The 21,830-nt window shown below is 43.9% G+C and overlaps 1 protein-coding gene across 2 annotated transcripts in view; it reads left to right on the top strand.

Moving 5' to 3' along the window:
* Nucleotides 1–9,213, top strand: part of IGBP1 (immunoglobulin binding protein 1) — a 28,236-nt gene extending 19,023 nt beyond the window's left edge. For both annotated transcript variants that reach the window (XM_012460818.3, XM_064368989.1), the window contains one exon: nucleotides 8,748–9,213. In XM_012460818.3, coding sequence (XP_012316241.2) covers nucleotides 8,748–8,896 — 149 coding nt within the window. In that variant the 3' untranslated portion in view covers nucleotides 8,897–9,213. The remainder of the gene's footprint in view (nucleotides 1–8,747) is intronic.
* Nucleotides 9,214–21,830: the final 12,617 nt, after the last annotated feature.

The following is a 21,830-nucleotide window of genomic DNA, read 5'->3' as shown; positions in this document are numbered from 1 at the left end:
TAAAAAGGTATTAATCAGAGATTTTAAAAGGGCATTTTCTACTGATAAAGTGGCAATTTTTCAGGTAGACATAGCAGTCATAAATGCATTTGTGCCTAATAATTTTCAAATTATTTACTTAAATACTTAACAGGCCACTGTAGGGTTATTAATTGGCCTAATTTCAATATTATTGTGTCTCAAGGAACAGAGAGGCCTGGGGACAGGGTCAGGACAGACAGACAGTGGAGCAGTCAGAACATACACATTTACCCAATAAGTTCTCTGTTTTCTATGGGCATGGGTTGTGGTGCCCCAAAACAATGACATTAGTAATATCAAAGACCACAGATCACCATAACAAATATAATAATGAAAAAGTTTGAGAAACTGCGAGAATTACCAACATGTGACACAGTGACATGAAGTGAACAAATGCTCTTAGAAAAAGGACACTAGTAGACTTGCTCATCGCAGGGTTGCCACAAACCTTCAATTTGTAAAAAAAAAAAAAAAAAATGCAGTCTCTGCAAAGCACAGTAGAGTGAAGCACAATAAAACAAGGTATGCCTCCACCTTCTTTTCAGATACCCATGGAACATTCACCAAGGTCAATCATATATACCGGTCCATGAAATAAGTCTCAATAAATTTTCAAAAATTGAAATCACACTGAATATGTCCTCAGACCACAGTGGAATTAAATTAGAAATCAATAATGTACCTAGAAAATTCTCAAATATTTGAAAATTAAACAACACACTTCTAAATAACCTATATGTCCAAGAAGAAATTAGAAAGAAAATTAGAAAATACTTCTAACTGGGAATAAGTTCAAAAGACCTGTTATACAGCATGGTGACTATAGTTAATGATGATATATGGTATTCTTGAAAAATTGGCTGAGCACAGTGGTTCACACCCATAATCCTAACACTTTGAGAGGCCAAGGCAGGTGGATCACCTGAGTTCAGGAGTTCAAGACTAGTCTGGTCAACATGGTAAAACCTCGTCTCTACTAAAAATACAAAAATTAGCTGGGTGTGGTAGCAGGTGCCTCTAATCCCAGCTACTTGGGAGGCTGAGGTAGGAGAATCAGTTGAGCCCGGGAGGCAGAGGCTGCAGTGAGTCAAGATCATGCCATTGCATTCCAGGCTGGGCAACAGAGCAAAACTCCATCTCAAAAAGAAAAAAGAAAAATATAAAGTGAATGTTAAGTGTTCTTACTACAAAGATAACAATGTGAGGTACTGCATCTTTTAATTAGCTAGGTTAACTATCCCATAATGCATACTTCAGAACATGCTGTACACAATAAATATGTTTATCTGCCCATTTAAAAATGAATAAAAGAATACTTTGAACAGAATGACAGTGAAAGTACAGCATCAGAATTTATGGGATACAACTCGAGCAATGCTGAGATGGAAATATGTATAACTTTCAACACTTACGTTAGAAAAAAAGAAGATAAAATCAGTTACCTAAGGTTCTACCTTAACAAAGGGGGGGGGTGCATAGAGAACAAAGCAAGCCCAAAGTAAATAGATGAAAGGAAATAAAGGCAGGGAAACTAGGGGTGGTCGTGGTCATGGTAGTAATGCACAAAAATTGGACATGTGTATACTCCCATAACCTGGCAGTTTCACTCCTCAGTATATGCCTAAGAGGAATGAGACCATATGTCTACAAAAGACCTGTACAAGATTGATCACAGCAGCATTATTTGTAATAGTCCACACTGAATACACTACTCAAATGCCCATAAATACTAGAATGAAGAAATAAATTTTGGTATATTCACACAATGTAAGACTATGTAGCAATAAAGTTAAACTATAGTTTGTTAGCTGTAAGTGACAAATATAGCTGAATCTCATAAACCTAATTATGAGTGAAAAAAGCCAGATGCAAAAGAGTATATACTGTTTGATTCCATTCATACAAACTTCCAAAAACAGGTGATACTTGTGTGTGCTGGTTGAAAGCCAGTAAATGTTCACCCTTAGTTGGGGATCATGAATGGAACTGGACCTACAGGAGCTTCTAAGGAGTTAGATATATTTTGTATCTTGATCCGGGTACTGATTACATGGATGTGTTCAATATGTGAGAATTCACTGAGCATACTTTTCTATATGTATGTTATACTTCAGTGAATATGAAAAAAACCCATGGACAATATTTATGATGAAAATAGGGGGCCGGGTACGGTGGCTCACGCTTATAATCCCAGCACTTTGGGAGGCCGAGGCAGGTGGATCACGAGGTCAAGAGATCGAGACCATCCTGATCAACAAGGTGAAACCCCGTCTCTACTAAAAATACAAAAATTAGCTGGGCATGGTGGCGCGTGCCTGTAATCCCAGCTACTCAGGAGGCTTAGGCAGGAGAATTGCCTAAACCCAGGAGGCGGAGGTTGCGGTGAGCTGAGATCGTGTCATTGCACTCCAGCCTGGGCAACAAGAGCGAAACTCCATCTCAAAAAAAACAAAAAGTTTACATTTAGTAACTTAAGCTTATCCTAAGAGTGACAGAAGAAAAAAAAAAAAGAAAATAGGTGGCAGTGTGTCTCCATGAACCTCACAAAAAAAAAAACAGGTAAGGGCAAATTACCCATAGCCAGAAGATCCAGCAGTTATTGGCATCTGTGTAGGAGAAAGTCGGAGTTGACAGGCCATCTGAAAAACTTGACAAACAGAATTCCAAAACGGCATATTCCCTAGAAAGTATGGCAGTCCAATTTAAGAACTGCAGTTGAAACTGGGAGGGATGAGTATGAGGGACCCATAGTCAGAAGATCCGAAAGGGATGGAGTAGTCTAGTCCCTAATGGACTCTTAAAATTGATCCAGCAGATCTCCTTTCCAGGTCAGGGACTCACACTGAGGAGAAATTGCTAAGAGTAGAATTGAATTAAGCAGGACAGGAATAGAAAAAGAAAGAAAGAAAAGGTCCAGATGAAATTAGGAGAGAGGACCAGAACAAGGAACTCCAATCAAGCAAGTAATCGTATTTCTTTAATGTACATAAAAACAGCAGAAAACAAGTTTTTATGAGTTAGAAAAGCTACTCTGAAGCTTCCTTCTTTCTGCACGTTTAGAAAAACGTATTTGACATTAAAATGAGCAGCAGATTGTGGTGATGGCTGCACAACTCTGAATAAAAAGCACTGAACTGGGCTGGGCATGGTGGCTCACACCTGTAATCCCAGCACTTTGGGAGGCCAAGGCGGGTGGATCATGAGGTCAGGAGTTCAAGACCAGCCTGGACAGCATGGTGAAACCCCATCTCTACTAAAAATGCAAAAAAGAAAAAAATTAGCCGGGCATGGTGGCACGTGCCCGTAGTCCCAGCTGCTTGGGAGGCTGAGGCAGGACAATTGCTTGAACCCGGGAGGTAGAGGTTGCAGTGAGCCGAGATCGCACCAGTGCACTCCAGCCTGGGCAACAGAGCAAAACTCCGTCTCCAAAAAAAAAAGTACACTTTTAAGTGGGTTGATTTTATGGCTTGTGAAATACAGCTCAAAGCTGAAAAAAAGGAACAGAAAATGACCAAAGTCAAATTCTACACAAAATTATTAGAAGAGAAAAAAAGAAAACACTCCAGAAAGACATGCTCAAAAAACAGAACAAATCTGAAACATGGTATTTAAAAATGAGTTAGAAGATATTCAGAAAATAACATAGGACATGAAAGGACAATATAAAGCAGGATTAGAAAAACTCAGAAATGTGACAACTTGGGGAACATGAATCATTTCAGAAATATAGGCTAAAGTAAAAGGAAACAAGAATGAGTGAACACAACAGAAAATGCCCCATTACGGTAAAAGGAAGGAAAATTTTTAAAAGAAAAATGGTAAACAGGGTTTGAGGAAAAGTGAAATATACTAAAGATAGTAAAGAAGACCTGGCATATAGATAATAGGATTATCTGAAGAAGAAAGCCAAAGCAGGGAAAAAGAATAAATGCTAAACGTTAATATTAAGGAAAGTTTCTTGGGATTAAAAAAGCAGGCGCGGGGGGATCCCTCTTGGTGTTGGGTGTGACGTGACCCACAGGCAGCCACAGCAGTGCTGTGTTCCAAGGCACAGGTGCTCAGAGTGGCTGTGGAGCTGGGTCCTGGGTCCAGTGTCTGGTTGAACTTCTGTGGCAGCTGTGACATAGGTGCAGGTTCAGTCTCAGGCATGGGTGGATGCTGCTCTCCCACTAAGCGGAGGACTATGACTCTGAGGCACTACCCAGTAGCTTGGACACAGGGACAGGGACAGGGATGTAGCTGTGATTCTGATCCTGGGGGTCAGGGCATAGTACTGGCATGGCTCTGGGGAGGGAGGGGTGTTCCAGAAGCTCAGACCCCAGGGAGCAGGGCACAGTGGCAATTCAGGCACCAGGAGAGAAGATACTGTGTAGTGGACCCTGGAAGCTCTATGAGGCCCAGTGCAGTGGCAACACAGCCCCAGGAACAGTGGGGCATAGCTGTGGCTTGAACTCTAGTGGGTGGGATGCAGTGCAGTGTTGGTTTCTCTCCCCAGGGAGGTGGGGCCCCTCAGCAGCTCAGACCCCGGAGGGCTGGTCCAGATCCAGGGAGGTGGGGGTGCTGTGGCTGTTTGGCCCAGAGAGCAGTGTATATAGATTAGCCAAGGGTGTGTTCCTCTGGGGCTTGGTCCAGGGACCAGGCACCATGCAGGCTAAAGCACCGGGGTCACAGCTACTCCTCTGGGCCAAAGCTCCAATTCCCTGGGGCTGAGGCACTGAGTTGGATCAGGCACTAAAGAGGTACAACTGCTCCCCCAAACCAGGCCCAGTTTCTCCGCGGGGCCTAAGCTCCTGCTCCCGGAGGGCTCAAGCACCACAGTCACTTGATAAGAAAAGCCACAGACATTTCAATAAAAATAGTAGGTGATTTATAAAGGAAAGAAACTTAGGTTACCCTCAGATTTTTTGAGATCTACACTTTATGCCAGAAGAAAATGGAATAGCAGATATTTAAGAAACTCAGAGGGAAAAAATGTGAGCCAAGGAACATTATACCTGGTAAAACTGACTTTCAAGTATAAAGAGTACAGATATTTATCAACATGCAGGAATTCAAGAAATATTGTTCCCATAATCCCATGAATTTGCTAGAGAATGAGCTTCAGACAGCCAAAGTGTTGGGAGACATTGACATAAGGACAGGTAGCGAGCGTTAAATGTACAGTTACTTGTAGAATGAAGATGAAATGAGGATTAAAAGGGAGATGGAGTATTTATTGCCTTTGTGTCCAGATAATGTAGATAACTGTTTTTTAAAATGGTGAAATGGGGAAATCGTGCAAAATTTTAACAGTTCTCAGTAAATATATTGGTGGGGTGTCAAAGTTATATGTAGAATATGAGATAATATAAATGAGCAGTTGTTAGATATTCTAATTCTATCATCCTCTGCCTTTGAGAACTAGGACTTTTAATGTGAAAGAATGTAGATGTAATTCCAAAGAATTCCGATTTTTTTTTAAACCCTGTAGTACTGCATATGAACTCATGAGAAATTTTATTTAAAAGTAAACACACCCCTACTTTTGCTCTATCCACTGAAAAGGCTTAGAAACAAGGACCAGCCCAGTAGCAATAAGTATACCAGTAACACCAATTGTGATACAGACATATTCTTCCAAATATTCCTTATTTTAAGAAATCAAGATGTCTTAGAGAAGTAACTAACTACAATTCTGGGACAGGAAATGTACAAGATAAGCTTGGAACATCTTGTCATGAAAGATAGGGAAGGAGCTTTCAAAGACCACTGGAGTCATAGCAAAAGCCAATTTGAAGATGTTTTCAGTAGCCAGTTTGGCTTCACAGAGGATAATTGACAGTAGCAACAAGTCCATCCAACACCCAAATCTTGGCTTCTAATACCATCCTCTAATAATTGAACCAGGACTCCTTGGAGAAATAGCTGATTCTAGGGTTGGGGTGGGGAATATACAAGATGAGCCTGGAGCATCTTGTTGTCAGATGATAGTGCACATATGATGGGATTATATCCTGATAAAGCCATTGAAAGTTGAAAGTATTGTAAGCTGAAAATGCATTTGCTATACCTAACCTACCCAACATCATAGCTTAAGCTAGCCTACCTTTGACCTGCTCAGATCACTTACATTAGCCCACAGTTGGGCAAAATCATCTAACACAAAGCCTGTTTTATGCTAAAATATTGAATATCTCAGAATATGAAGTATGATTTTTACTGAATGCATATGACTTTCACACCATCATAAAGCTGCAAAATCTTAACTCAGGGCTCTCTGTACTAGAAAACAAGAGCTCAGAAAACTATTGGGGTTTTAAAGGAACACAAGAGTCAGCTGAACTCTCACAGGCCAAAACTTGGGCAGGAAAGTAAATTTAACAGTATTGGATTATCACACAAGGAATAAAATGAATGCACACCAGTCCGTTGTGATAGAAATAGGTAATTGAATAAGTAAATAAATGAGGGAGAAGAGACAAATCTCCCCTACAGAACTAAACTTCAAATAATTTTATGTTTGTTGCATATATAGTATTGTCCTCCAAACCCCATAACTGTAGTTCTGTAAAAAATAGGCAACCCAAACCGAGGGACATTCTACAAAATACCTGTCAAGTACTCTTCAAAACTGTCCAGGTCATCAGAATGAAGGGAAGTCTGAGAAAGAGCCTAGAGGAGACTAAGGAGACAAACAACAAAATGTACTGTGGTATCCTGGATAGGATCCTGGAACGGAAAAGGGACATTAGGTAAAACCTAAGGACATTTGAGTAATGGATGGACTTTAGTTGTTAATAATGTATTAGTATTGGTTCATTAGTTGTATCACAGAAACTATTAATATAAGATGTTAATAATAAGAAACTGGGTGTGCTTATGTGGGAAATTGGTACTATTTTCTCAATTTTTCTGTAAATTGAAAACTTCTAAAATTAAAAGATTGATTTATATAGTTTTTTAAAACAGTAATTGTGGGCCAGGCATGGTGGCAGGCACCTGTAATCCTAGCTACTCGGAACACTGAGGCAGTAGAATTACTTGAACCCAGGAGGTGGAGGTTGCAGTGAGCCCGACATTGCATCACTGTACTCCAGCCTGGGAGACAGCAAGACTGTCTCAAAAAAAAAAAAAAAAGAAAAGAAAAAAGAAAAAGTGATGCTAAGTGAAAGAAGTCGACCACAAAAGATCGCAGATTCCATGATTTTGATTCCATGTATATGAAATGTACAGAATAGGCAAATCTATGGAGACAGAAAGTAAATTCATGGGCTCGCAGCTGGAGGCAGGGAGAGAAGGAATGGGAATTAACTGTAAATGGACACAAGGGATCTTTTGGGGTTATAGAATTGTTTAAATTGGATTGTGGTGATAGTGACACAACTCTGTATTAAAAAAATACATTGAGTAAAAAATGGATGTACAAATGGACAATTACAGTGTCTAGTGATGTACACTTGGGTAATAAAGCTGTAATAAACTCTAGGAAGTTATTACTATAAAAAACAGTATAGTGGTTACTTTTGCCAGGGGGAGGAGAGTTGATTTGTATAATGCATACAGAGAGGCTTTTGGGATGGATACAGGAGATCTGTTTCTTGACCCGAGTGGAAGCTATAAGGCCTCTTTATAAAAATTTGTTTTCTATGTACTTGTGTGGTTTCTACCATCTTTTATTTTATAATAAAGGGTTTTAAAGAAATGAACCAGGCAAGGTGACTCACGCCTGTAACCCCAGCACTTTAGGATGCCCAAGACCAGCCTGGGCAACATAGGGGAAGACCTTGTCTCTACAAAAAATGTAAAAATTAACCAAATGTAGTGGTTCATGCCTGTGGTTCCAGCTACTCTGGAGGCTGAGGCAGGAGGATGACTTGAGCCCAGGAGTTTGAGGCTGCAGTGAGCCGTGATCACACCACTGCACTCTAGCCTAGGCAACAGAGAAAAGCCCTATCTCAAAAAAGGAAAATACGAGACTCCTGAGCTATTAGAAGATATCAGATCCCCACACATTTCATTCATAATAATGAGACTATTTCTCATGGGCAAACTCAGAGTAGCCAGGAAAATGCTGCTTTACCTCACAAAAGAAAAAAATGCGAAAGAGATGCAGCAGTTGGTTTAATTTCTTTTGGGTGTACACTGCATGATAAGTGCCATTTGGACCTCAGAACCTATTTATTTCAAGCACTGCAAAATAATACATAGGCATTCTTTTCTGGTAGGTTCAACTGCCCTGTGATTTTCAGTTTTATGCACAAAAAATTGTATGACTATAGTAAAGGAAATGGATGGAGGAGGAAACGTCAACTGCAATCCCACCACCACCCCCCCGCCCCGCTGGCAACTCACAAATCACAAATTCATAAATATTTTTTACTTTTGTGTTTTTGGAATGCTGGTGGTGTTTGGTGGTGGTGGTAGTGTTGTGTTTTGGGACCAGGGGGGTGTTGCCCGTTTTTGCAAGAATTCTCTTCCAAAATAGAATTCATTCTGAGGGGCACCTTTTATGATTTCTGCCTTCTTGTGGAAACCACTCAGAGCATCCTTTGGTACTATTTTTTAACATGCGATATATTAGGTAATGCAAGTGCTCTCCCCGCTTCCGCCGGGCCCAGGGTAGGCAGCTGGCTGTATTCCTGTTCTCATTGCATGTGGTTGTGCTCAGAGTGGAACTGAGGCCCCTGACGTTACTTATTAACATTCCCTCAATTTCTCACCTCCCTTTCTAATTTTTCCACTTTTAGAAGAATTCAGAAAAGCAGCTCAGCAACAGGAAAATCAAGAAGAAAAGGAGGAAGACGATGATGAACAAACACTGTACAGAGCTCGGGAGTGGGATGACTGGAAGGACACCCATCCTAGGGGCTATGGCAACCGACAGAACATGGGCTGATCTTCCCACAACACCACAGGACTGCAGGGTGCACGCCTCCCCCGCCAAGAAAAATCATGCTGTCCTCCCCTCCCTGGGCTCCCGCTTCAGCTATGTACAACAAAGGCAAACATGCTAAATCTTGCTTTGCATTCAATGAAGTGTCAAGTGTGTATTTGTATCCTAGGTGATGTGAACCAGCAGTCTTGTTTTGGCATCATCATCCTCATCATGTTGTATTCTAATTTCTTAAGTAGAAAGAAAAGAGTGCTGAGAAATGGCAAATGAATTCTCTGAAAAAATAAAAGTCCCCTCTATTACATGAGCCTGTGCAGAAATATGGCTATCAGCTGCTTTTTTTGATGGGGGAGTGGGGGCATTGAGCTGTGGGTCTCTGGGCCTATGGGGAGATGCCCTTTGATGTGGGCAGTGAATTTGTCCAGCATCAGATCTGCCCAGGCATTCTTCCTACTAGGCATATGATATGAAACCATATAAGTAACACCCTGCACCATGAAGCAATCCAGCACTCTATAAGGGGAGAGCTTTCTGTGCCACACAGCGCTATTTTCAGAAACTATAGCTGTAGGTAAATGGACCGCAAAGGGATGTAGTCTACTTCTCGGTCATATCTACCTCGTCCTAGCTTAGCCAGAAGAAATGAGAGATACAGAGGAGGAGATACAGAGTCATCCTTGTGTGTGTATCTGAGGCCAGGGCCTTTACTGTCACGCAAACATTACCGTATATCCCTTAGGGTCAATAGCAGCCTCAGGCCATAGCCTAACTTTTTTTTGAGACAAGTCTCACTCTGTTGCCCAGGCTGGAGTGGAATGGCACAATCTTGGTTCACTACAACCTCTACCTCCCGGGTTCAAGCGATTCTCTTGCCTCAGCCTCCCAAGTAGCTGGTGGTATAGGCGCCCACCACCACACCCAGCTAATTTTTGTATTTTTGATAGAGACGAGTCCTTACCATGTTGGTCAGGCTGTTCTCAAACTCAACCTCAGGTGATCCACCTGCCTCGGCCTTGAAAGTGCTGGGACTGTAGGCATGAGCCACCGCGCCTGGCCAGCCTAATTCCAGTTGGTCCTTATTGCCTATGCTGTGAGATACCTGGCACAATCCAAACTAATGGCCTGGGTAAATGTGCCACAGTGGTCATTTGGCTGCTTAGTGAGGTGCCTGCAATCACGCAGATAATGGGTGTGGAGGAGGGGGACAGTACAGATGACACTGCAGGGCACCTATTTTCTGGGGAAGAGAGGACAGTGTCCTCAGTTCTTGCGTTGGTATCCTATAAAAGCAGCCATGTGTTGAAACAAATGATCTGCACAGAAAGCATACTTCTGTGGCTTTGTTACATGGGTTTTCTTTTAAGAGGAAGATGACTCAGCCCTCCTAGCTTCTGCAGTCTAGCTTAGGAGAGGGGTTTGAAAAGAGACTCAGTTCCCTCGTTTATAGGGTGGTTAGTGGAGGGCTGTCAGGTGATGAGGGGGAGGTTGTGTTTCGTGGGAGATGATAGAAGACTACCGATAATCTATTTGTATACTGCTTAATGAGAGGAGTCATCTCACCCTCACAACATAAGCTCCTGAAACTGGGAGAGCACAGTTTAAATTCCCCAAAGATTTGGAAAGCATCATTTTCCGCTCTCTTTCAATGGTTCCCAGCCTGCCTCTAGCAATGGCCTATTTCTTGCTCTTGAAACGCCACCCTGAGTTTATTCTCAAATGGGCCAAGTTGGAGTTACCTCCTTGGTCCAAGTCCATTTAAGATTGGGCCTTCCAGAGGGTCCAGCTCAATTAAACCCCTTCATACATCCTGATATCTAAGAGGCAAACCAGACAAAGTGGGTTTGAATTGTGGCTTTAAAAATTGTAGGCTGACAAACTCTTGCTAATCGGTGGGAGCTAACAAAACAATTGAACTCAGGGAGATAGAGAGTAGAAGGTTGGTTACCAGAGAATGGGAAGGGTAGTGGAGGGAGGGGTTGGGGGGATGGGGATGGTTAATGGATACAAAAATATATAATGAATAAGACCTACTATTTGATAGCACGACAGGGTGACTATAGTCAATAATTTAATTGCACATTTAAAAATAAAAGTGTATAATTTTTAACACAAAGGAGAAATGCTTAAGGGGATAGCTATCCCATTTTTCATGATGTGATTGTTATGCATTGCATGCCTGTATCAAAACATCTCAGGTACCCCATAAATATATACACCTGTAGCAGGAGCGGCCGCGAGAAACAGAGATCTCGAACACCGAATGGGAAGGAAAAGGGGTTTATTACGTCTGAGAGCCTAGCGATGATTTGTCTAAAACCCAGCTCGTTTAACAAAGGAAGGTTCTGCCTTTATATAGGCTTATGCTCTAGGTATTACACGTGGAAGAATCTTAAGTTTATAGCCTTAGATATCAGGAGTGAAAAGGGTTTTGGATTTACAGCTTTAGGAACCACATGTGAAAAGGCTTCTGAGTTTACAGCTTTAGAAATCACATATGAAAGGGTTTCGGGTTTACAGTTTTAGAAATCACATGTGAAAAGGTTCTGGTCCCCGGACTGAGGAGTGGAGTGGGGGTTTGATCTTGTTTTAAGTAAAAACAGTGTCTTCCGGAAAGTTTCCCCAATACCAAGCGTGTTATTTACAGGAAGGTGGATCAGGAGGCGCCAGCTGGCCTGCTTTTTTCTTCTATTGAAATGCATTGTGGAAGTCGAGGGACCTCCCAGATGCCTGGGTCTCCTTCCTCACACCTACTATGCACCCCCAAAACAAGAAAATTAAAAATTGCAGGCTGTGTGATGTGACCTTGGGCAATAAAAGTCTGAACTGCCTTTTCTTCGGCCTGTGAGGATTAAATGAATAATGGCACCCATTATAATAAACTCAGACAACTAAAGAGTAAGTGCTTTCCGTTAGCTCAGGTGACTGCAGTGTGTCCACTAAGAAGGGAAAGGAAATGGACAGATATCGGGCCCCTAGTATGTGCCAGGCACTTTCCCACACTGTTAATACAAGGACCCTACGAAATTGATTTCTTTAAGTTCACACTGGTAAGATGTTATGCTACTGTCATTTTCCATGTGCTTCCCAATTGCTTGTGCTTTTAGCTGTGTCTTTTTTTTTTTTTTTTTTTTTTTGAGACAGAGTCTTGCTCTGTCACCAGGCTGGAGTGCACTGGCACAATCTCGGCTCACTGCAACCTCGGCCTCCTGGGTTCAAGCGATTCTTCCACCTCAGCCTCCTGAGTAGCTGGGACCACAGGCGCGTGCCACCACGCCCGGCTAATTTTTTTGTATTTTTAGTAGAGACAGGGTTTCACCGTGTTGGCCAGGTGGGTCTCAATCTCTTGACCTCATGATCCACCCGCCTCGGCTTAGCTGTGTCTTAAAGCTGCTTCAAAGAGGAGCAGCTTTAAAAATCTAAACTAAAACAACTATGTCTACATCACTGGAGCTCTAGAAATTCCTTCTTAGCTGACTCACCAAAGGAAAGGTTATGCCAGCTCCCCCGCCACTGCCCCGTCAGCTGGGGAATAAGAAGACGGAGGTGGTGAGCAAGCCCATCTTCCTCCATTTTCCTTCCCTGTTCTGTCTGCCTGACTGCCTTAGAAACCAAAAAAGCACCACCTTCACTACTCCCACCAGAGGCGAGTTCCTTCAGGGTCCTAGAGTGAGCTGGGTTTGGTGGATCCCCGGAAGCAAAGACTCCTTAAAGCTCTCAATGATAGTACTGTTTCATAGTTTGCAAAACACTTTCACATATGCTGCTTATTTCATTCTCACAACCTGTCAAGCAAGATCTGATAACTTCACACAGCTAAGAAGTAGAGCGCACAAACAGATCAGCTTAGCCAAAGTATTTGCTCTCTGTGGCCCTCACGTGGAGGCCAATTAGATTTGAAAAAGGAGAATGTTAGGCACTGTTTCCTTTAATGCCGTTACACACTGATTTGTCCTTTCCACTCTTGTTCCTCTCAACACTCCTGTGAGAAAAGGCAAGGGGAGAAATGAACTGACTTCAAACCCAAGTCAAAGTCTCAGTTCTGGGGGCTCTGATGCTCCCAAGCTGAGTGGCCCCAGGCAAAGTCTTCTATCATTCGAAACAACTTGAAAAGGGGAAAACCACCTCTCTGTGTCACTCACACCCCAGAAAGTCCTCCTCCGCTGACCCTGGACCTGCAGTTTGCTCATCAGCACAACAGGAGCATTGCCACCCGTCTCTGCTGGGCACACTACAACAATAGGGTATTATTATCACTGTCCTCTTGCAAAACAGCTGTCCCCAAAACTTGTGCATCATTTCCTCACAGATTCCTTTTAACCCACTCATCCAAGGTGCAAGTCAACAGGTCATGGTTCACTTCTGTTCCATCACAAGGTGACATCGGTTCTAGTACCAGCTCTGTCACTGTCTTAGCCCCTCTGAGATGTAGCCAATATCTTCCCTACTTACCTCACAGGCCAGGGTAGGGAGCAAAGGAAATCAAGTAGGCAAAAGCAATTTGACCAGTTATAAGACACAACACAAGAGTGAGGAGTAAGAGCTGGAGGCTGTTGGTAAGCTGGAGGGATGGAGGAGGGGATGCTCTTTTTTTCATTAAAAATTTTTGTAATAGAGATGGGGTCTCCCTGTGTTGCCCAGGCTGGTCTCAAACTCCTGGGTTAAAGTGATCCTCCTGCCTCAGTCTTCCAAGTAGCTGAGATTACAGGTGTATACCACCATACCCTGATGAGTTTTGGATTTTTTGTAGAGATGGGTTTTCACCATGTTGCCCAGGCTGGTCTTGAACTCCTGGGCTCAAGTGATCCTCCTGCTTGGCCTCTGAAAGTGCTGGGATTACAGGCATGAGCCACTGAGCCTTTTTTTTTTATGTCAGCAGTTCCTGACTTCATTTTAAGCCTTGCTCCTCCATGCTTCCTCAATCAATTTTCTAGATGTCACCACCAGCCAAAAGGTGACATGCTTTTTTTCAAGTGCTGAAATGACCAGCAAAACAGAGAACTATGTACAATGAAAACTGAGAACCAGTTTTTACGTATCTGACTGCCAGGCCACCTTTGACAAATGTATATGAAAAGATGACGGGCAAAGTCTTAGATTTCAGTGTCTTGTTCCAACTGGCAACAAATCCTCCAAAGAGAGTAGAATTGAGCAATGTCTTAGGCCAGCCTAGTCCAGCATGGTAGCAGGAATAAAAATTATGGCTACTGTGTATTAAGCACCTACTATATACTAGGAGCTTTACATACAATATTTCTGATCCTCACAACACCCAAGGTAGATACTATTATAGACTCAATCTGTCAATGAGGAAATTGAGGCTTAGAGAAGAGATTTCCCAAAGATCACTAAGCTCTAAGTGGTTGAGCTGGGCCTGGGTTCCAGGTTGGCCTGAGGACATATGAAGGTAGGAAATACATACTGGTGGTACAGTGCTCTCCTCCCCTTTCTCTCTCCAAGCTTTGAGCAACAGTTCCATCAGCTTTGCCTGCTGACCCCTTCAGGGACAGTCTGAGACCTGCTCACTAGGGGTAAATCCCCACTCAGAAATCTACCCTTCCTGGGGCCCTTGCATCACTCAACCTGCAGTGGAACATTCCTGCCCCCAATGCCAAGCCCACCTACTTTCCCTTTCCCTGTCCAGCCTTATTTAGCTGGTCTTTGTTCAAGCAACTCTTTTATATTTTTTTTAGAAACAGAGTCTTGCTCTCTCCCCTAGGCTGGAATGCAGTGGTGCAATCATAGCTCACTGTAACTGCGAACTCTGCTCTCTTTAACCTGAATGCCATCACCTCATTTTTAAAAATAGAGACAGAGTCTTGCTATGTTGCCCAGGCTGGAGTGCAGTGGCTATTTACAATCATTGCACACTGCAGCCTTGGGCTCAAGCAATCCTCCTGTTTCAGCCTCCTGAGTAGCTAGGATAATAGATAAATGTCCACACTCAGCTATTTTTTCTGTTTTATTTTGTAGAGATGGGGTCTTGCTACATTGCCCAGGCTTCAAGTAAACCTTTTAAACCTTCTGTCCCAGCCTCTCATTCAGGGGTTCCTACATATTTTCTGGTTTTTTTTTTTGGTTTTTTTTTCGAGATGGAGTCTCGCTCTGTTGCCCAGGCTAGAGTGCAGTGGCGTGATCTCAGCTCACTGCAACCTCCGCCTCCCGGTTCAAGCAGTTCTCCTGCCTCAGCCTCCTGAGCAGCTGGGACCACAGGTGCACATCACCATGCCCAGCTAATTTTTATATTTTTAGTAGAGAGGGGGTTTCACCATGTTGGACAGGCTGGTCTCAAACTCATCTCGTGATCTACCCGCCTGGGCCTCCCAAAGTGCTAGGATTACAGGTGTGAGCCACCGCACCTGGCCGGTTCCTACATATTTTCTAAGCCAGTCAAAGCATCTCTTCATCTACCAGGGCTTTCAGGACAACTAAGACCAGACCCAGGCTGTAAGTGCATGGGGTTTGGGAGACAGGGGCTGGGAAGAAGGGTTTCTGCCTGAACTCTGAGGCTCTTCAACACTCAGTAACAGATACAGCCTCTGCTACCCTGGTGCCCTTGGCCCTGGCTCAGAGGCATTAAGAGATTTGCAGAAAGACTTCCTCACCAGCTTTATTTCATCTGTCTTCCCCTTTCCTTGTCTATCTTCTCTACTCCACCTCCAGCTTCCCTGACCACAAATATACTGGAGACTATCACTAGCCCTGTTTCACTGAGCTCCCAGACCTGTATCCTGCCATCTGCTACACAGCTCACCTTGATGAACAAACTGAACTCAAACTCCACAGTCTTAGAATGAGCTCATGACATTCCCCACCCCTCTCTCTCCATCAGAGCTTCTTATGTCCCCATCACCTACTTAGTGCTCATCCTCAGAAGCTCAGGATTGTTGCTGGTTTTTCTTCCTGACCAAGCAAGCATTCAAATGTCTGCTGAATGAATTACTGAATGAATGAGTCCCATCATGAATCACACTTCATCAGGCAGATTCACAAAAATCCAGCCTCTTTCTTTTCATATTCAAACAACTTTGCATAAAAGAAAACTTCGAGTCCCTTCACCTTAAAGCAGCAATCATTTCTGTCTCAGACTGATGGATCAGTTCAGTCTATCACTGAAGAGACCAATTTTTTTTTTTTTTACCAAGTGCATTCAATGTGGATGTCTGCTTTATAGTCTGCTTTTAAAGCTTAGCATATAATACTACAGAGTCTGCCTTACAATAATTTTAATAATGTTTAATGACTGCTGATTAGTCTATAAAGTTGCTATATAATCGCTTACTTAGCCAGCCCCAGATTTTGAACATTTGGAATGATTCCAGGTTTTTACTGTTAGTTTCTTTATTCATTAACAGAGTAAATTACCTTATTTGCCTGTGTATGCAAAAAGAGGTCCCTAGAGGGGGTGGAGTGTTGGGTTATTAGAGGCCAGGAGTGGGAAGGACACATTTCACTGAGCTCATATAGTTTGTTTTGAATTCTGAGTCATGTAAATATACCAGCTATTCAAAATATACATGTCAAAAGCTTACTGTACACCAAGCATTGTGCCATAAGCTGGCTGTAGAGGTGGAGTTTATGCTCCCAACTCACCTCTTTGATATGTGTTCTCCCAAAAGTATGTATAATGTGCCTTGGAAACCCAGAGGAGAGAGCAAGGAATGACATTTTCACTGAATCTTGAAGGGTGGGTACAGCCAGTCACGTTGACAGGATACTGCTCAGAATAGGAAAGGACACTTTCAGTTTGGGGAACTAGGCTGTATCTGGCGTGATGTGTAAGTGATGGGAAATGAGACTTTCAAGAAGGGTGGAAACCAGTGTAGAAAGGGCTCTGTGTCCAGGTCCTGAGTCTGAATTGGATCCCAGAGGCAATGGAGCCTTTGGAGTGTATTAAACAAAGCAGAGAGACGGTAACAGCTATGTTTGACAGCAGCCCCTCTAATTGCAGAATGGAGACCAAAGGAAGGGAAGTCAGCAGGCAGCAACCTGTTGTAGTCCAGGAGACAGTGACAGGGGCCCAAACTAGGGACCGACTGTTCCAGTTTGCCCAAGTTTACACCAGTTTTAGCCCTGGAAGTGTGATGCCCTGCTTTTTGCCAGCTAAAACTAACTCTCTTTCTCAGACTAAAAGCTGTTCAAGCTTTATGTTAGCTTCTTGAGTCAGACAGACTCCATCTTAGCTTCTTCATTTTAGTTATTTTCCCACCATTAAGTATGTAACTATAGTACGTAGCTGGGGCAGGCTGACACTGGGCACCTCCAGGAATGCGTTTGTTGATAAGAGGCCGAGTTAAGTGGCACCAGCAGAGCCTGGGAATGCAGGTGCTGTCGAGCACCCAGAGCCCCCATTATCTATAAGTTGTATGTCTTTAATGACAGCTTTACCCCTTGCACATGGCACTGTTTTATTTCTCATGTACTAGTTTATCTTTTAACTTTTTGCTTGCTCTGCTTTTGTGAAAAATTTGCTTCAGCTAGGTTCCCCCTCCCTTTTAAAACTAGGGTGTAAAAGACCACCTAACTTTTTCTTAGGGGCCAAAAGAATTTTGGGCGTTAGCCACCTCTCGGTCGCCAGTGTTATAAAGGACTCATAATTCAATCTCAGAGTGTGGCGCATTCCTTGTCTCGCTTGGGTGCAACAGAAGTCCAGCATCCTGGGCAACTCCTCATCCCAGGCAAACTGGGAGGGTTGGTCACCCCCCACCAAGACCCTGAACCAAGACCCTGGAGGCTGCTGTTCCCTGGGCCTTGCCTAGAAGTGATCCAATCACTAATGCTTCCAAGGATTTCAAACATCCCCTGTTTTGCCCTACCCTCCATCGCCACGGGCCCATCCTCCCACCACCACTCCTGGGTCTACTTTCACTGGATTCTAAACCTAGAATCCAGTGAAACATAAATCTCTTTACGTATCTAGGCCTCCCGATACGTAAAGAGATTTGTTAGGAAATCATCCCCACTTACCACTTTCCAGACTTTTCTTCTTCTATTACTCCCCTCCACCAACCTGAGGCTCCTATCAAACTAAACCTCCTCCTTACCAAAGCAAACTTCCAGCGTTTTGTGTATGCTGGGCCACCATGGGAAATGTCATGCTCTCCACTTCTCAGCCCATTAGAGCACACTGCAAATACTCGCTCCCCACGGCTAAATAGTAGTGCTAGTGAACAGCTCCTGGATGGCAGATACTACATGAGAAGCTTTTCAAACACTGCTGCTAAATCTCACAGCAAAGAAATAGGATGCATCCTTTTCACCAGATGAGAAAACCAAGACTCAAAGAGAGGAAGTGTCTGGTCCAAGGTCACACAGCTACTAGCGTTCCCCTCTGTCTCCTTTGAAATTCTCCAATGACTCCAATCCTTGTATTGATGACATATGCACTTCTTTTATTCCCTGTCTGTGCCCCCTGCCCCCTAAACCAACACACAAGCAATTGTAAACCTAGAACAATACCAGACTTTAAGTAGGGCCTTGAGAAAAATTTGGTGAATGAAGGGATTAGGTATACTCTGTCTAGAATACCTAGCCTGGTGCTTGGCATTAAATAGGTTCTCCATTGATATTGTTATTGTTGTTGCTTGAGACAGGGTCTCGCTCTGTCATCCAGGCTGTAGTGCAGTGGTACATTCTTGGCTCACTGCAGCCTCAGCCTTCTGGGCTCTAGGGATTCTTCCACCTCAGACTCCCAAGTGAGTAGCTGGGACTACAGGTCTGTACCACCACGCTCAGCTAATTTTAGTATTTTTAGTAGTCACAGGGTTTCACCACGTTGTCCAGGCTGGTCTCTAACTCCTAGGCTCAAGTGATCCATCCACCTCAGCCTCCCAAAGTGCTGGGATTACAGGCATGAGCCACCACGCCTGGCCCTAATGTTTTCAACTGAGCTGAAATTGTAATACCTAACCAAATAAGGGTAGGACAGAGGGAGAAGATCAGAAGAAAACAAATTATGGTAAAACCTCAGGTATCCAAAGCTTTCTAGAAATGAGTCATTCCAAAGGCTGAGGGTGAATCAGAGCTACCCTCGCTTCCACCATCCTTTCTGAGCTCTCTGGTGCCAGTCCCCTTGATCTGTTTCCTTCCACTTTTCTCCTTTGTTTTTCTGTTGCCCCTTCGAAGTTTCTTTGGGGTCCAGCTTATCCCAGCCCCATTTGGTGAGCTCACGACAGTCTTTCTTGTACTGCCCGTCCAGGCCTCTCTCGCCTGATCCATTTCTCCTCACTGCAGCAGGCCCTCTTCCACAGAGCCCTCCCTCACCTCCCCGGGCAGGCAGGTGCTTCTCTCGTCTGTGCAACCCACAGCACCCCATGCAGGTGTCTGCTTTTACACCTACTTCCAACACTGGACTGTGAGTGTTTTGAGGGTGGGAATCACGTCAACTTTCAGTGTCTACAGATGAAATTGGCAGGTCCTTTGTGCTCCCTGGCAACCTTTCCTTCTTTATTGCTTACTCTGAGGCGGCCAAGCTTTTGCTTGTTGGTTGACAAATTGTAATTGGGAAATCACAAGTACTGGCTGTTCAGGGTTTATCTGCTAGCCTAATTCTCTTCTTGCTCTTTCTCTGTTCCCTGATATTTATGTTACACTTGTCCATTTGGCTCACGAGACCTCCAGCTCGGCCAGTGTGCTCTCTATCTTTGGGAGCAAAGGGTGGTCAATCTGGGTCTGGGCCCAGCCCTGCCAGTCCATCTTGCCTCAGGCATCAGGAGACCTGGTCTCCCTCACAGGTTCCACAGACATTTACTTGAGTGCCTGCTCTGCACCAGACCCTGACCCAGATATTAGGGAGACAGAGGTACAAAACTGGCCCTGCCTGCCTCTGAGTCCTGCGTCACCTGGAGCCCTTTCTAGATGTCCTCCTTTTACCCATCTGAAAGTAGAGGGAAACAGAGACCTGATCTGTAAGGGGCGTTGGACCTCTTGCTACTGTGGATTTTGTCTGTCCTGGGTACTCTAAGCCCCTCCATATTTCTGCTTTCCCCCAGAAGAGCCAGGCCTGCCTCTCTTACCTCTTTCCCTCCTCCCCTACAAATTCTGAGCAGATACACTCCAACACATCCCACCTTCTATGTAGTCAAGCAGCCCCATGAAGCAGCTGGAGAACCCCAGCTAGCCCAGGGGGAAGATAAGAGGAGGAAGAAAAGAGGAGGAAGGTGTCGTATGTCAGGTGACCATCTAGAGCACATGGGGGAGTGAAAGCACACCCTGACATACCAAAAAAGTTCCCCAAGCTCAGCTCTGAAGAGTCACATTAGTCAGGCTAATGAAGCCCAAAGCAGAGGGCGGTAGGGAGATGATAGAGTTCCGCTAATCTCCCTGGAAAAGGGACCAATGCTCCCTTGCACTTGTAGAACCCTTGATACCATTTTTGTATCTGATTTTCCCAGCAACCCCTTCAGTTACATTCAACAGATGTTTTTGACTACCTTCTATATTCAAGGCCTTCTGCTGGGAGTACTGGCCTTTTTCTGTAGGACACATCACAACTTCAAGTGTACAAACATTTTATTATTTTTATTTCTTTACTTATTTTATAGAGATGGCATCTTGTTATGTTGCCCAGGCTGGTCTTGAACTTCTGGGCTCAAGCAATCCTCCCATTCAGCCTCTCAAAGTGCCAGGATGACAGGCATGAGCCATGGCACCCAGCCTAACATTTGTGTGATTTTTTTTTTTTTAATGTCTGTCTTCTCCACTAGACTGTAAGCTCAAAGAAGGCAAGAATCATGTTTGTCTTCTTTCCCCACTGAATCCTCAACACCTAACAACAGTGCCTGGCAAACAGCAGTCACTCAATACATAGTGACAGAAAAAATATATCTAACATGGTGAAACCTCATCTCTACTAAAACTACAAAAAGTAGCTGGGTGTGGTGGCACATGCCTATAGTCCCAGCTACTCAGGAGGCTGAGGCAGAAGAATCACTTGAACCTAGGAGGCAGAGGTTGCAGTGAGCTGAGATGGCGCCACTGCACTCCAGCCTGGTGACAGAGCGAGACTCTGTCTACAAAAAAAAAGGAAAAAAAAAAAGGTTTGTCTTCCATTTTCCAAAGGCTATTACACAAAAGCAAGCCTCAGCCTGAAACACGTTACTTGTTCAATATATGTTACTTGAACTAAATGAGTAGTAATGACAGGAAATGATGCCAGGTTGTGTGCAAAGCACTTTATATTCATTCACTCATCTAATCCCCAGAACTACCCTAGGAAGTAGGTACTATTATAGTCCCAATTTTACAGATGGAGAAACTGGGCCATAGAGGTTCACCACCTTATAAGCGATAGAGCTGAGATGTGAACCCCTGCTATCTGGCTCTAAAGTCTGTGCCCCTAACCTACACTGCATTCTAGCAATGAATGTTCAAACTGAGCTCTAGAGAGATGGAGCATTTTCCAAAGGTGTCACAGGAAGAGCATGGTGGAGCTGGTAGTGGGAGCCAGGTCTTCTTTCTGTGCAATGCTTCTCCAGCTCTATGACAAGGTATCTGGCCACTGAGACAGGGCCCCTGGGACTAGAGGCACAAAGAGGGATCTGAGGAGTCTATTAATAGATATCCATGCAGAAAAACACCCCAGTGGGCTAGATGACTCTCAGCAGAAGACAAGAGGGGACAAAAGGCAACCACTAGGGCAGAAACAAGTGTGGCTGCCAAGTCCCTTTTCTTAAGCAGGGAAAGGGAGTGGGGTGCTTTTCAGAGGTCCTATTTGAGGCCTAACCTACTCTCTTCCTGCACTAATTTATCAAGGGTGCCCCTCCCCCACAGCTAGAGCCGTTCCAGGGCCATTTGTGCCTTCATTAAAATTGAGCACACTGTGGAGAAAGGATATGACTGGGGAGAAGGATTAGATAGCCTGATCTGCAACCTGGTGTGTGGGTAGGAACAGGGGGCGGGGCAGTGGAGAAAAGGTTTGGTCAAGCCTGACAAAACCCCA

This window comes from Aotus nancymaae, unplaced genomic scaffold (assembly GCF_030222135.1).
Source record: "Aotus nancymaae isolate 86718 unplaced genomic scaffold, 86718_ANA_hifiasm-v0.15.2.pri h1tg000081l, whole genome shotgun sequence".
Lineage (NCBI taxonomy): Eukaryota > Metazoa > Chordata > Mammalia > Primates > Aotidae > Aotus > Aotus nancymaae.
The sequence above is the reverse complement of the archived record's forward strand: the minus strand, read 5'-3'. Positions and strand labels throughout refer to the sequence as shown.